Source organism: Lithobates pipiens, unplaced genomic scaffold (genome assembly GCF_037356315.1).
Source record: "Lithobates pipiens isolate NorthernLeopardFrog02 unplaced genomic scaffold, aLitPip1_a1.2 Scaffold_19, whole genome shotgun sequence".
NCBI classification, from domain to species: Eukaryota; Metazoa; Chordata; class Amphibia; order Anura; family Ranidae; genus Lithobates; species Lithobates pipiens.
This window is the reverse complement of record NW_027507764.1, coordinates 247,290,008-247,316,291: the sequence shown is the minus strand read 5'-3', so window position 1 is coordinate 247,316,291 and position 26,284 is coordinate 247,290,008. Positions and strand designations below refer to the sequence as shown.

At 43.3% G+C, this 26,284-nt stretch overlaps 1 protein-coding gene across 1 annotated transcript in view; it reads right to left on the bottom strand.

Annotated features, from left to right (window-relative positions):
* ZNF830 (zinc finger protein 830) overlaps positions 1–26,284 on the bottom strand; it is an 83,576-nt gene that overhangs the window by 41,596 nt on the left and 15,696 nt on the right. The window contains exons 4-6 of the mRNA XM_077491890.1: positions 25,733–25,772; positions 14,850–15,064; positions 317–398 (exon numbers count right to left, since the gene is read on the bottom strand). Of these exons, the coding sequence (XP_077348016.1) occupies positions 317–398; positions 14,850–15,064; positions 25,733–25,772 (337 nt within the window). The remainder of the gene's footprint in view (positions 1–316; positions 399–14,849; positions 15,065–25,732; positions 25,773–26,284) is intronic.

Here is a 26,284-nt window from a genome sequence, read left to right as displayed (position 1 = left end):
AAAGTTGTGTTACCTTTATGCAGTCTATGCACTGCACCACACCACACAAACATTACCTACCCGTTTCCCTGCCATTGCAGAAAAGATCTTGCAAATCCATCTTTCACTTGTTTACACACAATGCCTTTTAATTTACCGGTTTGCCCATGTTTTAGATTGATAGTACATTGATGAATTTGGAAATATTTTGTGAGTTATTTACTTTCAGAACTTATCAGTTTAGCTATTTGGTGCAATCAAGGTTTGGCCTTGAAATTATGGCAGAAGTTTGTTTTGTTGTATTCAAGTGTTTGCATGATAGCATTTCAAATCTTACCTCTCTACCAGTTTTTCTTGAATGTCAGCCTTCAAAATAGACCCAGAATGGGAGACCACAGGTGTCTTACTATCAAAGAAATCTACAGGTGGGGAAGGAGATAGTAAAAGTCAAACTCTAGGCAGATATAAAAGACACATTAATACAGCTTTGCAATCATTAATACATCATTAAATGTATTTTAAAAATGCAAGCAGTGTAAGTAGCTGAATTTGGCCTGAATCAGAGTGCAACCAGTCCCCCCCCCCCCCCCCCCCACACACTCTTCAATCCTCCTGTCTAAGCTTCTCACAGCTGCAGTCACACACTCAACCCTACCATGTACAATGCAGGGTTAATAGCCCTCCATTGTACGTGATAACACTAAGAGGCCCTCCAGCCCACAGCTTCAGAAGAGGGAAGTCTGAGATGGTCAGAGCAGGGAACAGGGTAAGTATCTTACCCCTAGACATAACAAGCAATTAACCTTTATAGTGCAAGGGGGCCCACGGCAAGGGTCGATTTTCTTTTTCTTCAAATTCCTGGAGTTGGGCAAAAAAATAAATAAAAAAAAATAAAAAAAAAACAAACACTAACCATGCAACATACTTTCACTTGCTGTATAAGTGTTTTTTGTTTGTTTTTTTTTAACCACTTTCAGACCGGACCATTTTGCTGGTAAATGACCAGAGGTCTTTTTACAATTTGGCACTGCGCTGCTTTAACTGGTAATTGCGCGGTCATGCAATGTGGTACCCAAACAAAATTTGCGTCCTTTTCTTCCCACAAATAGAGCTTTCTTTTGATGGTATTTGATTGCCTCTGCGATTTTTATTTTTTGCGATATAAATGGAAAAAGACCGCAAATTTTGAAAAAAAATGATATTTTCTACTTTTTGTTATTAGAAAAATCCAATAAACTCAATTTTAGTCATACATTTAGGCCAAAATGTATTCAGCCACATGTCTTTGGTAAAAAAAAAGTCAATAACTGTATATTTATTGGTTTGCGCAAAAGTTGTCACATCTACAAACTAAGGTACGTTTTCTGGAATTTACGCAGCTTTTAGTTTACGACTGCCTATCTCATTTCTTGAGGTGCTAAAATGGCAGGGCAGTACAAAACCCCCCCAAATGACCCCATTTTGGAAAGTAGACCCCCCAAGGAAATTGATAAGTGGCATGTTGAGCCCATTGAATATTTTATTTTTTTGCCTCAAGCGATTGAATAATGACAAAAAAATATATATTTTTTTTTTTTACACAAAGTTGTCACTAAATGATATATTGCTCACACATGCTATGGGCATATGTGAAATGACACCCCAAAATAAATTCTGCTGCTTCTCCTGAGTACGGGGATACCACATGTGTGGGATTTTTTGGGAGCCTAGCCGCGTACGGGGCCCCGAAAGCCAAGAACCGCCTTCAGGTTTTCTAAGGGCGAAAATATTTGACTTCACTCCTCACTACCTATTACAGTTTTGAAGGCCATAAAATGCCAAGATGGCACAAAACCCCCACAAATGACCCCATTTTAGAAAGTAGACACCCCAAGCTATTTGCTGAGAGGCATGTTGAGTCCATGGAATATTTTATATTTTGCCACAAGTTGCGGGAAAATTACAAACTTTAATTTTTTTTTTTTTTTTTTTCACAAAGTTGTCACTAAATGATATATTGCTCACACATGCCATGGGCATATGTGAAATGACACCCCAAAATAAATTCTGCTGCTTCTCCTGAGTACGGGGATACCACATATGTGGGACTTTTTGGGAGCCTAGCCGCGTACGGGGCCCCGAAAACCAAGCACCGCCTTCAGGCTTTCTAAGGGCGTTACAGTTTTGAAGGCCATAAAATGCCAAGATGGCACAAACGCCCCCCAAATGACCCCATTTTGGAAAGTAGACACCCCTAAATTTAGGGGTACACTAGTGAGACTAGGTAATAAATGGCGGGTGCCCTGAAACTATAAAAAAATAACTAACCAACCAGCGTCACCTGTAACCGTTATATGGTGATCACTGGTGAAAGGGTTAACTAGGGGGCAATCAGGGGGCTTTATGCGGTAGTATATGGGGGTCCCTGGCGCTATAAAAAGCTGCGGCAAACCTAAATACCTACCTGCCTAACTAGCGTCACCTGTGACACTAATACAGCGATCAGAAAAACGATCGCTTATTAGGCTGGGTTCACACTGGAGCGATGCAGGAACGCCACAAATCCGCGGCGGGTTCCCGCATCGCATGCCTCCCGGCGGCAGTTCACACTGCCCTATGCGAACTGCTGGGAGTGTCAGTGAAATGTTAATGACACCCCCAGATCAGTTCGCATATCGCAGTGCGATCTGCAAACTCGGATCGCATGGTGTGAACACCCATGCGATCCGATTCTGCTGCGGACCAAAAAAAGGGTCCCGTGCGAGTTTGCGGCGGGTGCGACGCAAATTCAGCCATACTATCTGTATGGCTGAACTCGAATCGCACAGAGATCGGATGTGATTTGCACTGCAGTGCGGTGCGAATCACATCCGTTCTCAAACCGCTGCAATGTGAACCCAGCCTTAGTGACACTGGCGACGGGGGGTGATCACGGGGTTAAACCTTTATTGGGGGGGTTAGGGGGGTACCTTAGAACTAAAGGGGGCTAACCCTAACTGCCCTAACAGTTTTTACAGTCACAAAGGACACCCGCCGGGTGATCAGGGGGTTAAACCTTTATTAGGTAATAAATGGCAGGTGCCCTGAAACTATAAAAAAATAACTAACCAACCAGCGTCACCTGTAACAGTTATACGGTGATCACTGGTGAAAGGGTTAACTAGGGGGCAATCAGGGGGCTTTATGCGGTAGTATATGGGGGTCCCTGGCGCTATAAAAAGTTGCGGCGAACCTAAATACCTACCTGCCTAACTAGCGTCACCTGTCACACTAATACAGCTATCAGAAAAATGATAGCTTATTAGGCTGGGTTCACACTGGAGCGATGCGGGAACGCCACGAATTCGCGGCGGGTTCCCGCATCGCATGCCTCCCGGCGGCAGTTCACACTGCCCTATGCGAACTGCTGGGAGTGACAGTGAAATGTTAATGACACCCCCATATCAGTTCGCATATCGCAGTGCGATCTGCAAACTCGGATCGCATGGTGTGAACACCCATGCGATCCGATTCTGCTGCGGACCAAAAAAAGGGTCCCGTGCGAATTTGCAGCGGGTGCGGCGCGAATTCAGCCATACTATCTGTATGGCTGAACTCGAATCGCACAGAGATCGGATGTGATTTGCACTGCAGTGCGGTGCGAATCACATTCGTTCTCATAAACCGCTGCAATGTGAACCCAGCCTTAGTGACACTGGCGACGGGGGGTGATCACGGGGTTAAACCTTTATTGGGGGGGTTAGGGGGGCACATTAGAACTAAAGGGGGCTAACCCTAACTGCCCTAACAGTTATTACTGTCACAAATGACACCAATGCAAAAAAAAAAAAAAAAAAAATGCAATTGGTGTCACTGTGACTGGGGGGGGGGCAGGGGTAATTGGGGGGGTGATCGGGGGGTAAAGGGGGGGTGTGAGTGTGCCTGGCATGTTCTACTGTACGTGTGGTGTGTTGGTGCAACTCACCGATCCTCTCTCCTCGGTGCCGGAACGAAAAATACCGGCACGGAGGAGAGATTACATCACTTCCTCTCCTGTGAGGAGAGGAAGTGATGTCACGGAGCATTTCTATTCGTCGGGAGCGATCGCGAGGGGGTGGCCATGAATGAATGGCCGCCCCCTCATCCCGGATCGCTCCCGAACGAATGCCGACCGCCGCAGGCACCGGGGGGGGGGCCCGATCGGGCCCCCCACCCGCGGGAAGGCAGGGACTTATATATACGCCCATATGCCTGCCCGTGCCATTCTGCCGACGTATATCGTCGTGTGGCGGTCGGCAAGTGGTTAAAGTAATTTTTTATTCGTATAAAAAGATAAGAAACAAAATACACATTTATACATCCTTCACTTTCTCTTTTCACCCACCACCCCAGCATTTAACATACATACCTTTGTTTATATAATGCACTACAATATTTTTTCAGCCATTTATCAAAAATAGTATACAATTTCTTTTAATTCACTATGCATAATTCCAAGGAGCAAAAAAGAAAAGCAAAGACGAATTCCTGGTATCACCCAGAGGTAGGGCCCCATTATCCTTGACTCTACATCACACCCTTCCCTTATCTGCTAATCCAGCATTCCCATTTTTTAACATTTTAGCATTTCCCCTTTTATTATTATACACAAATCTTTCCTTTCTTATTGTTTTATTAACCTCATCCTCCCATTCTACACGAGTCAGTGGATTTAACGCCAGCCACCTTCCAACTATCAATTTCCGTGCAAGGAAAAGGCATCTAACTATTGCTGATTGTCTCTCCCACGTTATTGTCCTTTTCCATACAACCCAGTAGGCATATGTTGGGGTCTAGGTCAAGAGTAATTCCAAATACCTTATTTATTTTTCCCATAACTTCACTCCAGTATCTATTTAGCTTGGGGCACCTCCACATCATATGAATTAGGTCTCCCTTTGGGTCCCTACATCTTGAGCATTTAGCATCCATCCTCCATCCATATAAAAATAAATTCTGAGGTGTCATATGCTCTATGCAGTAGTATTAAAATGTGACACCGATTGTGATGGTGACAGGGTACTTAAGGGACCTATTTCCAAGATATGCTTCCACTGTTCGTTTGATATGTCCCCCATGTTTTCCTCCCATCCCTTCCTACAGGGAAGCTAACCATTTCCCGTGATAACCCTGTCACATATACCATCATATATGAATAAAATCAATCCCTTAGGCGTATCAGCGTTAATTATTTTTCAGAGAATGTTCATCTCACTCCCCTTCATTGGCCTCTCTTCGAATAGCGTCTTCAGAAAGTGTCTGACTTGCAGATATTTAAGAAAGGATTCACTGGATGTGCCATATTCCACCTTAAAGCGGAGGTCCACCCTAAAGTGGACCTTCCGCTCATTGGAACCCTCCCCCCCTCCGGCACCACAATTGGCACCTTTCAGGGGGGAGGGGGGTGCAGGTACCTGTACAGTACAGGTATCTGCACCCACTTCTGGTGTAGATTCTGCAGAAGCTACGCCCCTTTCCGCAGAATCTACGCCCCTTTCCGAAGGTCCCCCGCTGGCTGCTGGGAAACACACGGATTCCAGAGACAGCAGGGACCATCCTTATTGCGCAGCGCGACTCGCGCATGCGCAGTAGGGAACCGGGAAATGAAGCCGAAAGGCTCCACTTCCTGATTCCCATACTCAAGATGGTGGCGGCAGCACCCGAGAGACGATCGAGAGATCGGCTTCGGGCGCGACATCGCGGGCGCACTGGGCGGGTAAGTGTCAATATTTTAAAAGTATTTGTAAAAAAAAAAAAAAAAAAAACGGCGGACTCCCGCTTTAAGTTCCAGGCATGATTTAAAGCGGAGATCCACCCATTTAAAAGTCAGCAGCAACAAAAAGTGTAACGGCCAGCTTTTAAATAATCGGACACTCATCTGTGCCACGGTCCAGCAATGCAGGTGAACGAAGATCTGCTCCTTACCCCCTCCTCTGTGGAACCGGCATTGTAACTGTGGGCGCGAGCCATGCTGCGAATGGCTGGGTAATCTTCTGGGACCTGTGATGTGTCCCAGGAGATTGCAGGGAGGGGGGGGGGGGGGGCGGGGGAAGGTGAACTTCCTTCCAGCACCATGGAGCCCCAGGAGGAGCCAGTCTCCAGAGCCTCCTTCAACGTATCATGGCTCATGCCCAATAGAAACATTCCCCTACCTGGATTCTGTTCAGACAGATCGTTACATCCTTTCAGATGTTGCAACCGTGATGCCAAAAAATAGCACAATGGGTGAGGGACTGTCAAGCCCAGCTTTTGGCAACTGTAAAGTACATAACCATATCCTTGACTGTTTTTCTTTTCCAAAACAACTCTCTAAATATGGATGTCAATCTTCTGAAACCATTTCCTATTTATCCAAATTGGGGAATTATGTCCAGTGCATTCAGCAATTGAGGCATCCAAGTCATCTTGATTAGATTGTACCTTCCCGCCACTGATAAGGGTAGCTGTTGCCATACCTTTTATCCAAAAGTGGGATAAACAGGATTTTACGGTGAGTACAAAAATCCTATTTCATCTATCATTGACGGACACAGCAGTTCTTCTCGACCTTAGGGACGTCCCCAAGCAGTGGCAAACGAGGGGTGCAAACAGAAAACCACAATAAGTCCACCCAAAACAACCAGAGCTCCTCAACGGAGGAGTTGCAACTTTAAACAGCCGCCTGCAAAACCTTGTGGCTGAAGTAAGCATTCGAAGATGCACTCATATCAATCTTGTAAAATTTAGTACACATCTGAGATACAGGCGCTTGAGAAAGCCCAAGAGGCACCTTTTGCCCTGGTAGAATGCGCCGTGACAGGAAAGGGAGGTGCCCGTCCCCTTATGGCATAAGCCTGAACCACAGTCTGTCTGATCTACCGAAAGATGTATTCTTTGGACCTGCCACCGATACAAACAGCGAGTCTGACCTCCGGAAAAGGAGCCGTAGCAGACAGATACACCCGCAGAGCCCGGACTACGTCCAGGAAATGCAAAGCCACCTCTTTAGGGTGCGACGTCCGAGGACATAAGGATGGAAGCACAATGTCCTCATTTAGATGAAAGGCCAAAACAATCTTTGGAAGAAACTAACGCTGCGGATGCAGCACCGCCTTATCTTTGTGGAGGATCAAGTAGGGAGACTTGCAAGACAAGGTCATCAACTCAGAAACCCTCCTGGCAGATGTAATGGCCACTAGAAAGACCACCTTCTGTGAGAGTGTCAATAAGGGAATCTTCCTGTTTCCAAACAGCGGTTTCTGAAGCACCGAGAGCACCAGATTCAAATCCCATGGAGGTAGCAGTGGTCGGATGAGAGGAGCCACATGTCAAACCCGGCCATGCGTTTTGGGACTGAAAAGGCCCACTGCAGTTTTCCCCATTCCTTGTAAATAAACTTATCAAAATAAGTTAGGTAAGGAAACACCTTAGGCATGCGGGCCGGCTTATGAGACACGAAAGGGACGCACACCTCTGTAGATGTCCCCGACCTATACTCCATTTTTTAGGGTATCCCGCACCACTGTAATAAGTGTTCCTACAAGTGCTTTTTCCTGTGCTGACCCGGACACGGAGTCAACCTCACTGTCCGAATGGTCCTGGTCCGCATCTTCTGATACATCAGAACATCGGCCGCCAGTCACAGCGGGGCCAGAGTCTGAATCAGAGCTTTCCCCAGAAGACGGTGGGGGGAGGGGCGGTTTTTACCCCCCTTGCGCCCACACACCACTTCCACCCTGGCAACAAAGGCCTCCAGAGCGTCCATAGGCACCGCAGGTGCAGGGGAACCAGTTGCAACCACAGGGGTGTCTGGGGAAGAAGCACCAGCTTCTGACAACATTCTGACCCACACTCGCCTGCCACCACTTAGGGACCTAAGGCAAGGCACACAAGTCCACCCTCCTAGCTGCACAGACTGAGGGGCCCCCCACAGGACTCACCACCCTGATCCAGGTACTGTGCTGCTGCCCGCTCTCCCCTGTGCCATCCATGAGGTGTCTGTGTGGAAGCGTGCTGTTCTAGAAGGAAACAAGTGCCCAGTGCTAGAGGCAAAACCACCTGAGGCTACCAGAAAACGGCCACCGGCCGCCCCAGCAAAAAACGTCTGAAAGCACCATGAAAATGGCTGCGGAACTACTACAAAAATGTCTGAAGGCAAAAAAAAAAACATTTGTGGCTACCACAAAATGGCCGCGGCCCCAAGAAAATGGCCACGGAGCGTGTGGCAGCCTTCTCAGTGGCCATTTACAGACACCCACAGTGGCAGAGAAAAAAGGGAAGTGGATAAGCAGACCCCCAACACCCAGCGCAGCCCCAAGAGCCCCCCATGGAGGACCCCCGGCCAGGTAAGAGCACCGCACCCCCATGTGCCCATTCAAACAGCGGCCAGTAGCATGGGGAGGAGGAAAAGGACAGGGAGAGAAGAAAGGGAGAGCAAGAGACCCCCTAGTCAACCTCCCAGGGAATGCCCAGCTGCTTACTCCTGCAGGAACTGCGGGACGCATTCCACAGACAGACCCATCACCCGAGCAGTACGGGGTGGCTGCCGGCTACGGCACACTGACACAGACAGCAGTAGCCCGGTCATGTGTGTCCCGGAGCATATAGCTCACCGGCCACCCCTGAAATAGATGGGGGATGTCATGGCCGACCCAGCGCGTAGCTAGGGCCTGCTCACGCTCGATGGCCAGGCTGGGGAGACTACCAGGATCTATATTATCCAGCCTGTCACCCAGCCCGGCTGTTGAAGATCACAGGACTCAAAAATGCAGAAAATTGTCCCATCGGGAGCCAGGTCCTTCTCCTATACTAGGCGGGAAAAAAAAACTGAGCTGCTGGATGCAGTGTGAGGCGTTCTAGCCAGTAGGACCAACCCCTGGGCAGTACTGTGCAAGTGTTGCTGTTTTTAACACTTTCTGCCTAGTCCTCTCCTAAAGGGGCGATATAACCCTAAGGTTAAGAAGAGCTGCTGTGTCAGTCAATGAACGATAGAGAAATAAAAAAATCAACTAGTTATAGCTGTCCTCTTACAACACCCTTTCACCACTCACCCTTGAACCTCACTGAAACTGTACAACCAGTGTTTAGATTAAGTATTTCCCATACAACTTCACTGTTATTACTTATCAAATAATTTAGAAACAATACATAGATGAAAAGTACAGTTGCACATAAATCCTTGGATTAACAGATCATTACACACCTGTGTAAGCTAAAACAGTAGCAGTGATATATTTTGTGCTGGTCTACGATTGTAAACACTCTTGCATGATTTATGACACATACATATTGTTGCCTTATGAGTTTATGTGAAATCTCCATTAATAGCTGTAAAATATTTTAATTATGAATATAGTTCATATAGCTTGCATCTATATAGGGCGTAGCATTATCTTCACATATCTGTGGTAGACCAGACAAGTCAGTGCCTAGGCTTGAGTATACAAACAATGGGATCCAAACCTCATTGTTTTACACATACTCACTTCAAAGGATCCGAAGCTGGGATATGCAATGAAGGGAGGCCAACCCGAAATCAATACTTAACTTCCGGGAACATTCAAGTTAATCTCCTGCTCAGAATGGCTCACCAATTAGAGCCACACTATCCATATATGTATAAACATCTATATATATTTATTAGTAAACCAAATATGGCATAAATAGAATAATATACATGCATAAAAAGGCATATGGCGTATGAAATATACATAGAATAAATTGTAACCAACATCTCACACACACACACACACACAATAAAAATTGTACTCCATGATCCCCCAGGGAAATGAACATGGTCATTTAATCATGTATAATAGCAAATATTCTAGATGGTTTTAATTTTTATCAAGTAGATGCATCAAAATGCCTCATCAGGAGCAAGTGCATCGATGTTCTGAAGGGAGATAAAAATCACCAAATACCACATGCCGGGGGGTCAGCCAGAAAGATATACGTTTGGCACGGGAGCTGAGGAAGGGGCCAAAGCGGAAACCAGGAGCACAGATGTAGTCCCCCATGGGATATATTGTGTGAAAATTCTATGTTATATAAAATCTTTCTGGCTGACCCCCGGCATGTGGTATCGCATGGTCTCAATATCATGTCCTATGTGAGTATTATCAGTTATGGCTAGCCATTTTTGTCAATTAATTCTAACCTCCCAGTTGGTAGTTATATTATTTCACTTTGGTGATTTCTATCTCCCTTCAGAACATCGATGCACTTGCTCCTGATGAGTGGATTGGAGTCCATGAAACGCGTCAAGCACATTTTGAAGCATCTTCTTGACAATAACTATTCTAGATGGTTTTAATTAGTTTTTATTATACCTGATCAAATGACAATGTTCATTTCCCTGGGGGGATCATGATGTACAATTTTTATTCTGTATGTATCATGTTGGTTACAATTCATACTATGAATATGTGATACGCCATATGCCTTTATGCATGTTATATTGTTCTATTTATGCCATATTTGGTTTACTAATAAACATAGATGTTTATATGTATGTGCATTTGTTTGGCTCCACCGCACACACCTCAAAGTCCCAACCTTCCCCCCTTTTTTTGCTTACCATGTTAAAAGGTTATATGAAATTTTTGTGACTTGGTTTACAAAAACAACCAAATGCTAAGGTCTATGGTGCAAAAATGTGAACTATACAAAAGCAAAATAAATGGGCTTCCAAATGTACCCCATCATGCATAAAAAAGCACGACCCTGTTTTCATAACGCAGCAAGCTACAGTGTATTGCCATGTTCTTGCAGCAGATTACAATGCAGCACTGTAATGTAAGTGATAATATTAAATACATACTAAGAATAATCATAACATTATGATTACCAAACATAACCTGTTGAGACATGGACTCTACTAGACCTCTGAAGATATGTTGTGATATCTGGCAACAAGCTTTCATGAGGAGATCATTTAAGCCCTGTTCGTTGCAAGGTGGGGCTTCCATAGATCTGAATTGTTTTTCCAGCACATCCAATAGATGTCTGATTGGATTAAGATCTGGAGAATTATGGGCCAAGTCAACACCTCAAACCTATTGTTGTGTTCCTTAAATAATTCTTGAATTCACCAAACCAGACCACCTCCCATTGCTCTGTGGTCCAGTTTTGATGCTCCCATGTCCACTGTAGACACTTTTGGCTGTGGACATGGGTCAGCATGGGTGCCCTGATTGGTCTGTGGCTAGCTAGCCCCATACACAACCTTTGATGCCCTGTGTGTTCTGCCACCTATCGGATCCCGTGCCAGAGGGAGCCCCCAGACTTTATGAGAAAAATTTAATAATTATAAAAGTAGTTTGATTATTTAACCACTTCAGCCCCGGAAGATTTTACCCCTTCCTGACCAGAGCACTTTTTACAATTTGGCACTGCGCGGCTTTAACTGACATTTGCGCGGCCATGCAATGTTGTACCCAAACTAAATTTGTGTCCTTTTTTCCCCACAAATAGAGCTTTCTTTTGGTGGTATTTGATCACCTCTGCTGTTTTTATTTTTTGCGCTATCAACAAAAAAGAGCAACAATTTTGAAAAAATATATATATATTTTTTTTTGCTATAATAAATATCCCCAATTTTTTTTTTTTTAAACAATTTCTTCATCAGTTTAGGCCAATATATATTCTTCTACGTATTTTTGGTAAAAAAAATAAAATAAAAAATACAATAAGGGTATATTGATTGGTTTGCTCAAAAGTTATAGCGTCTATAAACTATGGGGAAGATTTATGGCATTTTTATTATTTATTTTTTATTACTAGTAATGGCGATGATCTGCAATTTTTAGCGGTACTGCAACATTGCGATGGACAGATCGGACACTTTTGACACATTTTTGGAATCATTGAAATTTATACAGTGATCAGTGCTATAGATATGCACAGATTACTGTGTAAAAGTCACTGGCAGGGTAGGGGTAAACACTAGGGGGCGATCAAGGGGTTAAATGTGTGTTCCCTTAGTGTGTTCTAACTGTATGGGGATAGGACGGACTGGGGGAGGAGATATATCATTGTTCCTACTTACTAGGCACACATCATATGTCTCCTCTCCCTTGACAGAACGGCGCTTTGTGTGTTTATATACACACACACACACACACACACACAAATCCCCATGCTGGCACTCATGTACGCGCATTGGGTGTCCTGCCGTGCAACAGGCGCATGCCTCCGGCTGCGCGTTTGTGCCCTCTGTCGGCTCTTAAAGGGAATCCTGTATATGTACGGGGTATGAGGTTCAATTGTCCCACAGTAAAATGTGTGTAAGCCAGTCGGGAACTGGTTAAAAAATTAAAGTGTGGGTGTGGGTGTCAGGATACAGATAAGTTAAGCCTGACTTCAGAGACAAAGAAAGGGATGAGGGCTTCCGGGAGATGTTTTGCATTTCAACTTCTCATATTATTTTACTATTTGAGTTGTGCGTTTTAACATGACTGTGGCCTTGTATTTTCCAATTACCTGTGTATTCTTACAGTCAAAAAGAGGGGAAAAAAAAAATCTGACAAGTGTTTTCTTCAAAACTCAACATTTATCATTCTCGAAGTTTATTATTCATATCAGTTCACTTTTTTGTTTGCCATATAATCATATTTCTGTGTTGAGGGACCCCGAACTTGAAGTGCCCTGCCCCCCCCCCCCCCCCCGGTCTAAATCTGGCACTGTGTATAGTATAATTTACATTATATATATATATATATATATATATATATATATATATATATATATATATATATATATATATACACATATACATACATACACACACACACACACCAGAATACTATGTCCTTTATGCTGATTTTCATGTTTTTATTTTGGCTGCACGTTAACCGCCTCCCGACTTCCTTGCTGCATACAAAGTACTCATATTCTTATTCTTTGCGAGGATTGATGTTGTTTGAAGTATGATAACATATTACAGTAGTAAGTCCCCTACTTATGAACCAGTTCTGTTCCAGGAGCTTGTTCCTAAGTCCATCAAAGAATAGTGTTTGCAGACAAAGGCTGCGAGCGCTGATCAGTGTGTTCTGGCAGTGAGACATGCGCACCCAGCTGTGAAGCTGCAAGCTGTCACAGCCGGATGCCCACAGTAGTATTGCCAGCGCCGTGGACAGGTGGGGGAGAGAAGGGAGGGTTTGGGTGGCCACGTGGCTGCATTGTAGGACAGGTGAGTGTCTCTATTAAAAGTCAGAAGATACACTTTTTTTGTAGCTGCTGACTTTTAAACAAAAAATTGACCGGAACTCCGCTTTGAATTAAAAATAACCTCAGTCCCTTAAAAAGCGCACTAATCCGGTGCACTACAGGGTACAGGCATTCACACACACTGCTGCTGGGAGGTCAGGAGGGGTTACAATCCACAGCTGACAGACAGCCCTGTGAAGTTTCCTGTACTGTTTCTGTGCTGACCAGTGGCAGCTGGTGCGCAAATTTTTTTTTTGGGGGGGGGGCGCAAACAAACTGAAAAATACTGAACCTCCCCCATTAATTGCAGCCTCACTGTGCCCGTCAAATGCAGCCACTTGTGACAATCAAATGCAGCCATCACTTAACTAATCCCCCCACTGGTGCTGACAGACAATTCCCTGGCATTCCTGTTTGTGCCTTCCAGCACACTAGGAGTTAACACAATGGAATGCGCAAAGGGGAAGCCAGGGAACTGTGAGCACGGAGCATGTACTAGGTGTAAGTAGAGTCCAAACAAATTTGTACACTACTACTGTTAATATTACAGTGTTTTAATAAATGGTGTGTTACAATCAATAAGGTGCCCCTGCTGTATGTGCTTTTTAAAAAATATGGAACTTCATACCGAATTTCACAGTACAATACATCCAGCTCATGTGACTGCCCTGCCCTGCCCAGCCCAGCCCAGCCCGCCTCTCTCCTCTCATGTCTCTGATGTCAGCGGGAATTCTCAGCCCTGCCCGCAGACTGTAGCTGTAACACAGGATTTATTAAAACACAGTAATTTTACTAATACGCTCGGAGCGCTCTCCCGGGAGGGACGAGGCAAGTCGGGATAACGTCACCCGACAATCGATTTTCTGGTCATTTGCATCGATGCCGCATTGGGGACACCCGAATTGCGAGGCATTGGTTCATTTCAGCACCCCTAGTCAGCACACAAAGGCGCAGTAGGGGATATCACTGCACCAACATTGCTTGTGTTAGTACGGCGATCTGTCAGTTTTTTGCTTGCAGCCCACTGAGTGTGTGTACCTAGATTTACAGGACTGGACATGCGAACACATGTTCGCATCTTTGAAAGTTTTCAAGTTGAATGTTTGTAATGCTCGTATAGGAACTTAATGTATATGCTTAAAAAAAAAAAAAAAAAAAGTTATATATATTTATTTACAATTAAAGAATGTGTTTTATGGTACAATTTGCATAAGCCAACTATTTATCAATGGAAGCCACCAAGGAGGGACAAAGTAAGGGAGTTTTTTACATATATATAAGCCTGACAGGTACATCCAATAGTTTCACTGCCGACCAACTTCAATCTTGCTCCAGTCAACCTAAATGTATGCTACTTTAAAATGCAAACCTGTGAGATCCTGGTCCTGCTGTCTGCAGATGGTAAGCAGTCAGCAAAAGGTTAAAAATAAAGACTGCCCAGCATATAGCCAGTTTGTTGGAAACGTGTGAATATGAGGAATGTTGAAGAATAACTGTGCCCAACAGTGCCATGTTCCTTTTAATAGGTTTGTTAAACGTGACTTGTGTGTGTGAGAGAAGATAATGCTGTAAATAACTGCAGACTTACATTGTCAAAAAATCGTTGCTTACGACAAATAATCAAATATAAAACACTACAAATATTAAGGCTAGAATTGTATTTCAGTAATATAAATGGGAAACACCTGGTGGGAGGTCATCATGTGCAGTTGGTGGAGGCAATGGGATTTCTGTAGATTTCTGCACGGGAGACGATAGCGCTGCTGAGTTAATTTCCACTTCCTTCTCATCTTCCTCCTCTTCATCATAATCGCCTGCCAACAACCGAAGACTTGCAACATTAACTGTAGCCTGTTTACTAGATGGTTGATCGGCCTTATCGAAAAAGCCTGCTGGAAGCCTAGAACGAAAAAAGACAGAGCTCAAGGTTTTCCTACAAACAGGTGCTCTCAGCAGGCAGATCTGACAAAACTCTGGGTCAAGGCTTTGGTATGCCTTTCGAGCAAGCCACGTGTCTTCCTGGATTTGACAGTTTACCCCAGTCAATGATCTGTGTGCTTTTGGACCTGCAGGCCACATTTCTTCAAACACCACTTATGCCCAAGTCAGTCAGAAGGCATCTCCTAAGACTGCATTTTTCAAGTGCCATTAAACATTGTCAGCAGACCAGGTCATGCCCAGCAGACGTATGCAGTGCAGGTGCACTCTTAATGGGCCCCTTCAAGCTAAAAGCATTTCCAAACATTCCAAAGATGTCTTATACAGATTGTGTCTAGAATACCATTAGAAAGGTTCCTAAATGATTTTTTTGGTCACCCAAAGATGGCACTTAACTTTTGATTATATGCACTATAACTATCCAACTGAATGTGTTTATTGCATTTAATCATTAGTAAAACTTTTAAGCTCAAAACCTCACAATGTGTTAAACTGTATAACGTCACATTTTTTTTCTTGATTGCTCTAGACCACTCTTGGATAAAGTAGATAACCGTTACAGCTTCTGTCAAGTTTTTACTGCTGTGTCCTCATTGGAGAAACCCATTCCCTTTATTTTCCTTTGGAACTACTATCTTTGGAGACGGAGGGGATAAGAGGAATGTGTACTTGTAAATGCCATATCTTAGAGTAAAGTACAGGATACAGGAATCAATTCATAGACCGTAGGTTATATGCCACGGCATTCAAGTAAATGAACACTGGCAATAACTGTGCTGGGTCCACCCCCTTGTGTTCCCATATAACCCTGCCCACTTCATGAGGTTCCAGTTTTGTTAGCAAGCAGTTAAAAGTTCATAGAGATGGGAGTGGGGGGACCTGTGTTCTGTACTGTACTCAGAGATACAGAATTAACAGATGCATGAAAATTCTTTATAGGAATCGATACATAGACCATGGGACTTGCCAACACATAACAAAGGGATGTGCAACAATACCGCTTAAAGAGCCAGAACTGGCCCACAAGAAAAAGCAAGGTGGCTAAACAGACCCTAAGAAACATTTAACAGTAGAACACCTTGCTGCTGGAGTAAACTACAGCAGAGACTCAGTCTCCTGGCAACCAATGGTTTAGGAGAAACATGAAAAAGAATTCAGGCAGTGGCTCTGCTCACAGGAGGAGTATAGATGCTGTATAGGCTTCAGAACTGGACCTCAACAGGAAAATGGCCAGGAGACAAAAAAAAAAAAAAAAAAAAAAAAGAAGAACGTATTACCAGAAAACAGAAGCCCTGTAAAAAAAAGGCAGCAAAAATACTATGCAGGCAGGCGGAAGTAGGGACAGGAAACCCCAGGGGAACCTTCAGATAAGGAATTAAGAGAAAAGAAGGGAGGCAGGTTCTAAGGGAGACATGGCACCTGGCCACAGAACTCCTCCCAGACACCTAAAGGGGGGAGAAAATAAAAATGTTGTGCTGTCCATGAGTACATTGCAGGCAAGGAATAGAAGTTAACATAGGAATATTCAGGACATAAGGATATCAGGAAGTTAACTGGCAAGGCTGCCACGCAGCCAAAGGAAGAAGGCTGAACAAATCAGATAAGTGTCAAAGTTCCTATAGACTGATGGACAGGAAACTGTTTAAAGTGGGAGTAAACTCCCATCTCTGACTTTTACTTATTTATAATATATATATATATATATATATATATATATATATATATATATATATATATATATATATATATATATATATATATATATATATTAAGGCTTACCTATTACATGCGCGGAAGTGACGTCATCGCAGCTCCGGCCAGTCACACAGCCGGAGTGCACAGACTCGGAAGGAAGATGGAAGTGGCCTCCAACAGTGACAGTGTTTCGCTGGAATGCTTAGTTTTCAGGTAAGTTTCACATAATGTGCTAGAATGCAAATCTTACTAGCACATTATGACATTACCTTTTCAGGTTGGAAAAAAAAAAATCCCAGCGGTTTACTACTGCTCTAAGAAACCTTGGGAACAAGGGGATAACAGCCTCATCCAATAAAAAAAATGAGTAAACAAGTACCCAGTAAGACCTAGGGAAGAGGAAGCATAATGGCTGCCTTAGCACGAAAATGGGAAAATTGGCAATCAACAGTCATAGAATGGGTATGTTATGGTGCGTCGGGGGCTCAGGAAAGGATTGAGGGCTAAAGTCAGTTAGAACATGCCATGGCAAAACAGAGTAGCAGGGGCTCCAGGTTGTAACCAACTTTCTCAAGTAGAGGGTATTTGAAATCAAGGACCTGGGAGCAATAAACTACTTTTTGTTGTCGCAAACCTGCAAGTCAGAGAAAAAAAAAAAAAGGTCACAGCAGTGTTAAATAAGGACTAGAGGGTGAACGATTAGCAATTAAAGTGTCACTAAAATAAAAACTTTTTTTTTAGTAGGGGAGGGTATAACCTGACAGATTTTTTCTTTGGCAACTGGTATCCCATTTTGTAGCTTTCCCTTCATTTCCTGTCCCATAGCTAAACAGAAATTGAGAGGAAATCCCTGCAAAGTGAAAACCACAGGGTTTCAGCAGAGCTAAAATCCTCATTGAACGATTACCCCTCTATTCCTGTTCTGATGTCAACATAAAATTTACGATTTTCTTTTACTTTTATTGAGAACAGAAGAACAGGACAAATAGAGACAGAGAGCAATATAATGCAGCTTACCAATCATTAGATGTGATGGCTGCGTTAGATTTGTTTTAGGCTTTTTTTCCTCTGTTTTCATTTGGTGATCTGGTCAGTAACACACCTCCTGCCACCACTCTGGATGAATGAATGCAAGGGGCACAGTAGACAGCAACATTGTCAGTCTGGGAGGGATTGGAGTGTTAGATTTAAATTGAAGCCAAACTCCAGATCACACTTTATAATCAATTACAGTTTTTTTCCCTACTTGAATAAAGGTTTTACATGAATAAATAAAATCTGATCACTGTAAGCATCCCTGTTAGTTTTAAATGGTTTGTCTTATCCCTGTAAACTGATACACCTGGAATATGTGGTTGATGAAAAGAAAGACCGATAAGGCCGACATCTGGCCATCTATAGGCCAGCTTAATTTCTAATCCTATCTGTAGGAATTCAAGGATCCTACCTATGACAGATTTCCTGGGGTGCCAACCCCTGGATTTACACAGGGACATATATGCCTTCCAGATATTTGACTCTGGAGGCTGGCTTCCTAGCATTTAACCTAAGTAGAATTACTGAGGCTAACTGCCCATGATCTTTCAGAATGTGTGTCTCAATAGCCAAACCGCTAAATTTAGCGTTTGTAAGGTAGGATGGAATACCGGACCTCACGAGTGAAGGTCTGGCCATAGTGGTAGGGTCCAAGGGTCCCCCCACCGCCATCTTTACTATCTCGGCAAATCAAGATCTCCTGGGCCACACTGGGTCCACAAAAATCACTTCCTTCCCTTCTTGCTTGATCCTGCAAAGAAGGTGCAGAAGCAGCAGAACAGGAGGGAATGCACAGGTCAGTAAAAAAAAAACTGATCCCACGGAAAAAACAAACAAAGCATCTACAAAATTCCACATCTGGAACTCCATCTTCTGGTTTATCAACAGAAACATGTCGGGGTGAAGGGACCATTCTCTGGGAACAATTGTTGGCGACTCAAGTAGTCCGCCTACCAATTGACTATTCCTGGAATGAAAATTGCTAATAGGCAAGGAATGTTGTTTTCTGCCCGAGATAAAATATGATTCAACTCTTTCTGGGCCGCACAACTTCTCATGCCCCCTTGGTGAATGATAAAAGCCACAGCTGTGGCACTGTCGGATTGGATCCTGCTAGGAAAATTCTGTATTTTGAACATTCAGCCTGAATCTCTAGAATATTAATGGACAAGATCATCACTGATTTGGACCATTTCCTTAGGACAGATGCTTCTTCCAGGACTGCTCCTCAGCCCAGAAGGCTGGTGTCTGTGGTTACCACCTTCCAGGAAACTGGTAGAAAGAATTTATTTTTGAAGATTCTTGGATATCAACCACCAATTGGGGCTCTGACGCACATTGGGGAATTAACACACTGGGAAGCCCAGAACTTGGGCCTTCTTGTTCCCAGTGGACAGGATACTGTTTGGCAGCAGTCTTAAATGAGGCCACGCATAAGGAACGGCCTCAAAAGAAACCACCGTCTTTCCCAACAAATTAATGCAACGCCGAATTGAAGGATTCTTCTTGGACTTGAGTAACTTAATCAGTTCCCTTATGGAACTTATTCTTTCCTGGGGAAAAAAAAAAAAAAACATACTCTGAGCTGTATCAATGATCAGCCCCAAGTACTGCAATCTCCTTGATGGATTTAAAAAGGATTTCAGTAGGTTGAGAATCCAACCTAGGTATTCCAGGTAGCTAACTGTGGTGACCAAAGTTTGGATAAAGCGGGCTACCGAATTGATCTTTGAAGAGAAGATCTAAGTAGGCTAGTATTGTTATACCATGAACCCTTATTACCCTGGCTAAAGGAGGAGCCAGGACCTTTGTAAGCACTCGAGGTGGAGTAGCTAGACCGAAAGGCAGAGCCACAAACCGAAAAAGATTTTCTAACTTGAAGCATAGAAATTTCTGGTGAGCGGGGAAAAAAACGTCACATGGGAAAAAGCATCCTTGATGTCAATTGACGCCAGAAGTTCTCCCTCTTATAGGACAGAGACTACTGATCAGATCTTTAGATCCCTGAGAACAGAAACCGGCAACCTCTTATGACTTCTCTGGTACCGCAACGTGGAACCCAAGGTTACAATGACCCATGATGTAGCAAGGGAGTTTCAGGAATTTTATAACTCACTATACAATTTGACAACTAGGCCCCCACCTTAGGAACACAGATTCCTACCTGTCCTCCTCCCATATGCCCCAACTATCAACTGCAGATAAGGAAATCTTAGAAGACCCTATCACCACAGAGGAACTCCAGGGAGCCACTAAACCGGGGAAGGCCCCTGGCCTCGACAGCCTTACTATCCAATATTATAAGGTCTTACTACCCTCACTTGCCCCATTCATAGTCAAACTGTTTAACACACTAAGCTCTACTGTAACATTTGTGGCAGACACCTTACAGGCCCATATATTAGTGATCCCTGAGGACAAAGACCCAACTTCTTGTAGAAGCCATCGGCCGATTTCTTTGCTCAATCTAGACCTCAAACTCTTCACGAAATTTTGGGCAAATAGGATTCAACACCTATTTCTGAGCCTAGTCCATTTAGATCAAGTAGGCTTCGTTCCCACCTAAGACAACACCACCAAGGTCCTAAATGTATTACATGTAGCCAACAAATCCCGCACCCAATGCATGTTCCTTAGTACCAACGTGGAGAAGGCCTTTGACAGGGTAAACTGGAGATTCATGCTTTCAGTTTTAAAGTATGCTGGCTTCGGCACCAATATGCTTCAATGGATTTCCACAATTTACTCTCGCCCCTCAGCTCGAGTTCAAGCCAATGGAGTTCTGTTGGAACCCTTTAAAATTACCAATGGGACGTGACAAGGATGCCCATTGTCGCCCCTCCTCTTCACCCATTCACTGGAACTTTTTTTTTTATGTACTGTGCGTTTAAACTTGGACATAATTGGCATAATGGTCGAAGATACCCAACACAAAATCTCAGCCTAAGCTGACAACATGTTATTCTCCCTCATGAACCCCCAATCTCACTCCCGAACTTGATTAAAGAATTTGAAAGATATGGAGCCTTTTCCAATCTCAAAATGAATGGGAATCAACCTCCTGCAGCCAACTCTCTCACAACTCTAGAGCAACTTTAAATTAAAGTGGAACAGCACGCCGCTGACATATTTTGGCACGCTTATCCCTTCCAAAATATTCAAACTAAAAACTTTCCTCCACTACTGAAAAAAAGTCAGAGTTCTTCTGGACAAATGGAACACCGGACTCCACTTTTCGTTTGGCTTCTGCAATATTCTCAAAATGAGTATCCTTCCTAAGCTCCTATATCTCCTACAGGCTCTACCAATCAATATCCCATCTAACTATTTCAAACAGATCCAAGAGGTATTTTTTGCATTCATATGGGCCCATAAACGGCCACAATTGAAACGCTGCCAGCTCACACTACCTAAACAATATGGCGGACTGGCAGCGCTAGACTGACGGGAGTCACTTTTGGGCACAGGGTGACCAAGAAAAGAATGAACCCAGAGAATAGGATTGGATTACTTCAAACGGGACAGTGATATTCATTAACAATATCTCTCAAGAAATATGAAGATTTTGTCCCCTGTACACTGAGGTCTATGGCCAGGAAGTATATCTCCTAATATGAGCATTCCAGGAAGTTCAATGTTAGAGACCGACGTCTATTGCTTAACAACGTTGCCTTTGTCTGGATAAGTAAATCGTGTTAATGTTGTCCGAGTCATTTTTCCCTTCACCTATTATTAAAGAGGAAGTAAACTCCCCTATCATTTTCAGCCAAGGAAGCTGCCATCTTTGCCTCTGTTTAATCTTCAGCTGCTATGGTGCTGCACATGTGATTCGTTATGACACCAGCCATTGGATGGTTTGGCTGAGAGCACAGCCAATGTGCAGTTAGCATTCCCGGCATGCCTTTTTTTTTTTTTTTTTACTTTTTTTTTTTAACTGTTTAAATCAATGGGTTTACTTCCACTTTAAGTGTGCTAATGAACTCACCTGTTGTCCGCTAGGGGAAGTATTGACACTCAGAATAATGTGTATTGGGGGCTCGTTATGTAACCATTGTGTGATGTTGTGGGTGGATCCAGGTCATTGTTCATGTGGCACCTGCAGTATTCTCAAGTGTATAAAGAGCGCCTGCATTCATTTCAATAGAGAGTCTGATTCCCATTTGACCCTTGTCTCGTACTTGGGGGGGGGGGGGGGAATTATTCATATGGGTTTCTTGTTCAGCTGATCGGAGTGTCCGGTAGCTACCTTTGTGTTCGGAAATGGAATGTTCTAAAGGGCTTTAACCCCTTTCATACACAGACATACGCAAATACTACCAGGCTATACACCTAAGTAAACTCCTTAATTGGAATATACACAGCGACTTCAAATTATGGGTTTGAATTGAGCAAGCCCAAAGTGTCATACCCCTCTGTAAAGCACTTTGGTGCTATGTTTCACTACCGAGGGAGGTGAAAAAACACCCTCTGATTGGTCAAACAGCTAAACTGTTTGATCTTGCTTACAAACACCCCTCTCTCATCCCCAATATTGGGGATCCCACTTTTCACCCCAGGACATTAGGATCCAACCTTTCGGAACTTAACAAGATCAGGCCGTTCGCAAGCCTTTCACTTCTTGATTGAGGGGAACTGGCAGTCAATCTCGGTTCTTGCCAATCCGGCTGGTACCTTCGGTTTGGGATTTTGGAAGGCTCTTCAAAACACAAATTTTCTCAGATCCCTCCCGTCCCCGAGCAGTTTTAATAGACCCCTCACAATTTTTGAGGAGTACTGCTTGGATTTGGGAGCGATGCCTCACACACTCTCAGCCAACTACAACTTATTGATCATGTCTTCGGAACCCCATTCCCTAAGCTGCATTCGTTAATGGGAACAGGATTTTGGTAACTCGTTCAGTACACAACACCGACAACATATCCTCCGATTTACGTACAAATCCTCTACCTGCACGAAAGTGCAAGAAACTAACTTTAAAATTTTAACTAGATGGTATAGAACGCCGATGAGGTTAAATAATTTTTTATACCAGAAAGAACGGGGCACCATTCTCCATATTTTTTGGACTTGCTCCAAACTAGAACACTTTTGGAAAGAGGTCAAACGCATCGCACAAAAATTCCCAGAATCCCCGATACCAGACAACCCAGCCTTTTTCCTCTTCCATGCCTCTAATGCCCCTGGAAAAGTCTACAAAAAATAAAAAAATCAATCATGCACCATCTCCTTGATACCGCCAAGGCATGCATTCCTCTTAAATGGAAATCCCCACAGCCCCATCGATAGGGATGTGGCTTAAAAAAGTAGCGGAATTAAATAAGCTAGAAGACCTCATTCTCCCAGCACGCCATCAACAGGAACACTACCCCAAGACTTGGTCGCTTTGGAACATGTTCGTCTTCTCTAAAGAAGGAAGACCCTCCATGAAAGTAATCCTGCCAACTAAACCTATCTCAATTGGACCTCGACCCCACTTGATATTCTAGGGATGCAAACCGGCTTCCTGTCTGCCGTCTATGCAGTGTGCGACCTCACATTTAGTATCTCTCCATTCCTTTCCCGACCCCCTACCCATCTCACCCTTGTTTCTCTCCCTCACCCATCTCTTACTCTTTCTTCTTCTATTATGCAGTTTTTTTCTTCATGGACCAGTGTTTTTATGGCTCCATGTTACTCTTTTTATATATAAAATCTGAAAACCGATTTGGGCTGGTTCCTATCGGAACATATTGGAGTTTTGGTTATGACTTACCTTAAAAAGGCCCTACTCCGAGGTACTACATTTCTCACTTCTAGCATGGCATATAAAAGACACTTCAGGTAGCCAATGAACATAATGTCATCATTAGTTTACAATGTTTAATTTTATGTAATGCATATTTGTACTGATGTATAATGTACCAAAACTGTTCATATTGCAATGCATGTCCTTGAACCATGTCCTTTGATTAAAAAAAAAAAAAAAAAGTTGATGTGAAAATACTGGTGCTGTGTTATTCACTGTGGACTTATTTACTATCATATTCATTAGTTTTCATGAGTATTTGTTTTACAACACCCATGTATTGGGATCACATACTAAATTTATATTACATTATGCACACCAAGTGCATTTGTTAACACTGGTGTGGCGACATGGTTTTAATTTGTTAATTACTCACATGTATCTATATTGTGCCTTATACTCATATCGTTATTACTCCTCACTATAGTGATAATGCACTTTGTATTGATATAATATTGGCATTTTAATGCTGGTATTTTATTCTTTACGTTTCACAAGATTTTTGTTGGCTTCATACTATACTTTTGAGGTGGTTGGAGTAGCAACATTTATGTAGAGATAGAACAGGGCAACAACTATTTGTTATTATTTGACTTGTTGTTGGATGTGGGAGCGCTAGTTGCACCTATCAAAAGACTAGATCAATGAATTCACAGTAGCCAATATAAAGCAAGATGGTATGAATCTTAAAAATCGTAAAAAAAAAAAAAACTTTCATAAATTGGAGTGGAAATTTTTTTGAGGCACCTCTGCTATAATGTCTGCATCCCACTTGGTTTCTGCCACAATGAGTGTGTCAAGGCAAGGCAATTCTGGTTTTAGGTTAGAATTATAGTCGGAGGAGGAGAGGCAGAAGAGCACTTAAAGCGGATATCTCCCTCTGATTTCAGAAGCAGTGATAGCTGCTACAATTGGTCCGACATAGTAGCTGTAAATTATGCCCTAATCAAACAAGTCGCATGTTGTGCGTCTGTAAGGGAACTTCAACGACAGGACTGGAGCATTGTTGGTGTTAGACCTCGCTCCTGAACAATGGAACCACTAACAACTTGAGAGGAACTTGGAATTTCTCAAGGCCTGCAGTTGGCTCACTGCTGCCTATCCCAAGGTGTTTTCGCTCCCAAGCACCTATAATCCTCCAATGCCAAGTAAGGATCTTACTCACGGAATGCATGTGGATCAAGCGAGTTCAGCGTGTCCAGTATGAGGAAATCATGGCTGTGTCATGGATCGGGCAGAAAATTGTCCAACAATGTAAGGTTACCTTCAATTATTGTATGTCACCCAGCAATGCAGATCCACCTCAATCATGATGTTCAATAGCCAGAAATCTTGTGATGTCAATGACCAAATAAACTCATGTCCATGTATGTTCAATGACCTCACACGGAGACCCCGTTACTCTGCTTATATTGTGGCAGCAATTATCAGAAGATGACATTTGGCAGGAATCAAGTGCAAATTCAGACTTCCAGGCAGGGAGTTTTTTTTTTTCATTTAGCAGATCAGCCGTTGTCAGGCATCATGACTGACAAGGATCTGCATTGCAGGACAATGAGATTTACTGTGAATTTTACATTGCAGAGGAGGTAGTATCTGGGGTCCCCCTTATTTTTAAAGGGGGCTTCCAGATTCGGATAAGCCCCCCACCCGCAGACACAACACAACCACCAACCCAGGGCTGTTGGGAAGAGACCCTGTCCTGAACAGGGGTAGAAGGTGCTTTGCCAAGGGGTCCCTCCTGGCATAATACACCACCCCCCCGTTGAGGGCATATGGTTTTACAGGGAGAGGGGGCGCACACCAGTCACACACAAGATTTTGTTAGAAGAGGTCAAATGAGAGTGCTGCTCTCCTACCATAGGCTATAACTTGCATTTGGTTAGAGTAATTTTTCTGGCAATGTTTTTCACTTAACTTCCAAGTCTCTATGGTAATTCTTTTTATCTGGGTACAGCATATAGCATAATTGATTTGTTTATTTGTGGTATTGTTGTTTTCCAACACTAGTGATTTGAGTTGATTTATCATCGATGAGCTAGGGAACCAAGTGCCTATCACCATCACAAACAAATTCATTTTGACAATGGCTACAACAGTGTGGCTAACACTTACGCAGAAGTAGTCGCTGAAGCTGAAGACTGTTCTTCTGAATCTAGAGAAAGGCCACAAAAACAAATTAACATGCAAATATTTTGAGTTTGTTTTTCACATGCAGTGTAAGAAACTTTACTATAAAACAAACAATACATTAGAATTGCATCAAACAGAAATAGTTTTAAATAGAACACATTTTATAGGTAATAATATAAACAAACCTCAAAGGGTCCATAGCTTGATCTAATATTGTTTAATAAAACAGTTTTGAAAATCACAGAGAAATTAGGATATACACTGCACTTCTTTAATGAATTTACTAGGGCTGTGGAAATTAAAGATGAATTCCTCGATTAATTTTTTTGATCGATCAAAATTCTTTTGATCGGTACTCACCTCTCCGCCAGCTTCCCGGTCTTCAGGGAGTTCTGTCTGAGATTCGGTGATGTCACTGGACTCCTCCCCCCTTCCCCAAGTGCCTCCATCTGCAAACGAAGGGAAGGGGGGGAGGAGTCTGGTGACGTTGAAGTTCTGATTGAACGTAACATGTACGGGGGAGGAGCTACGCAT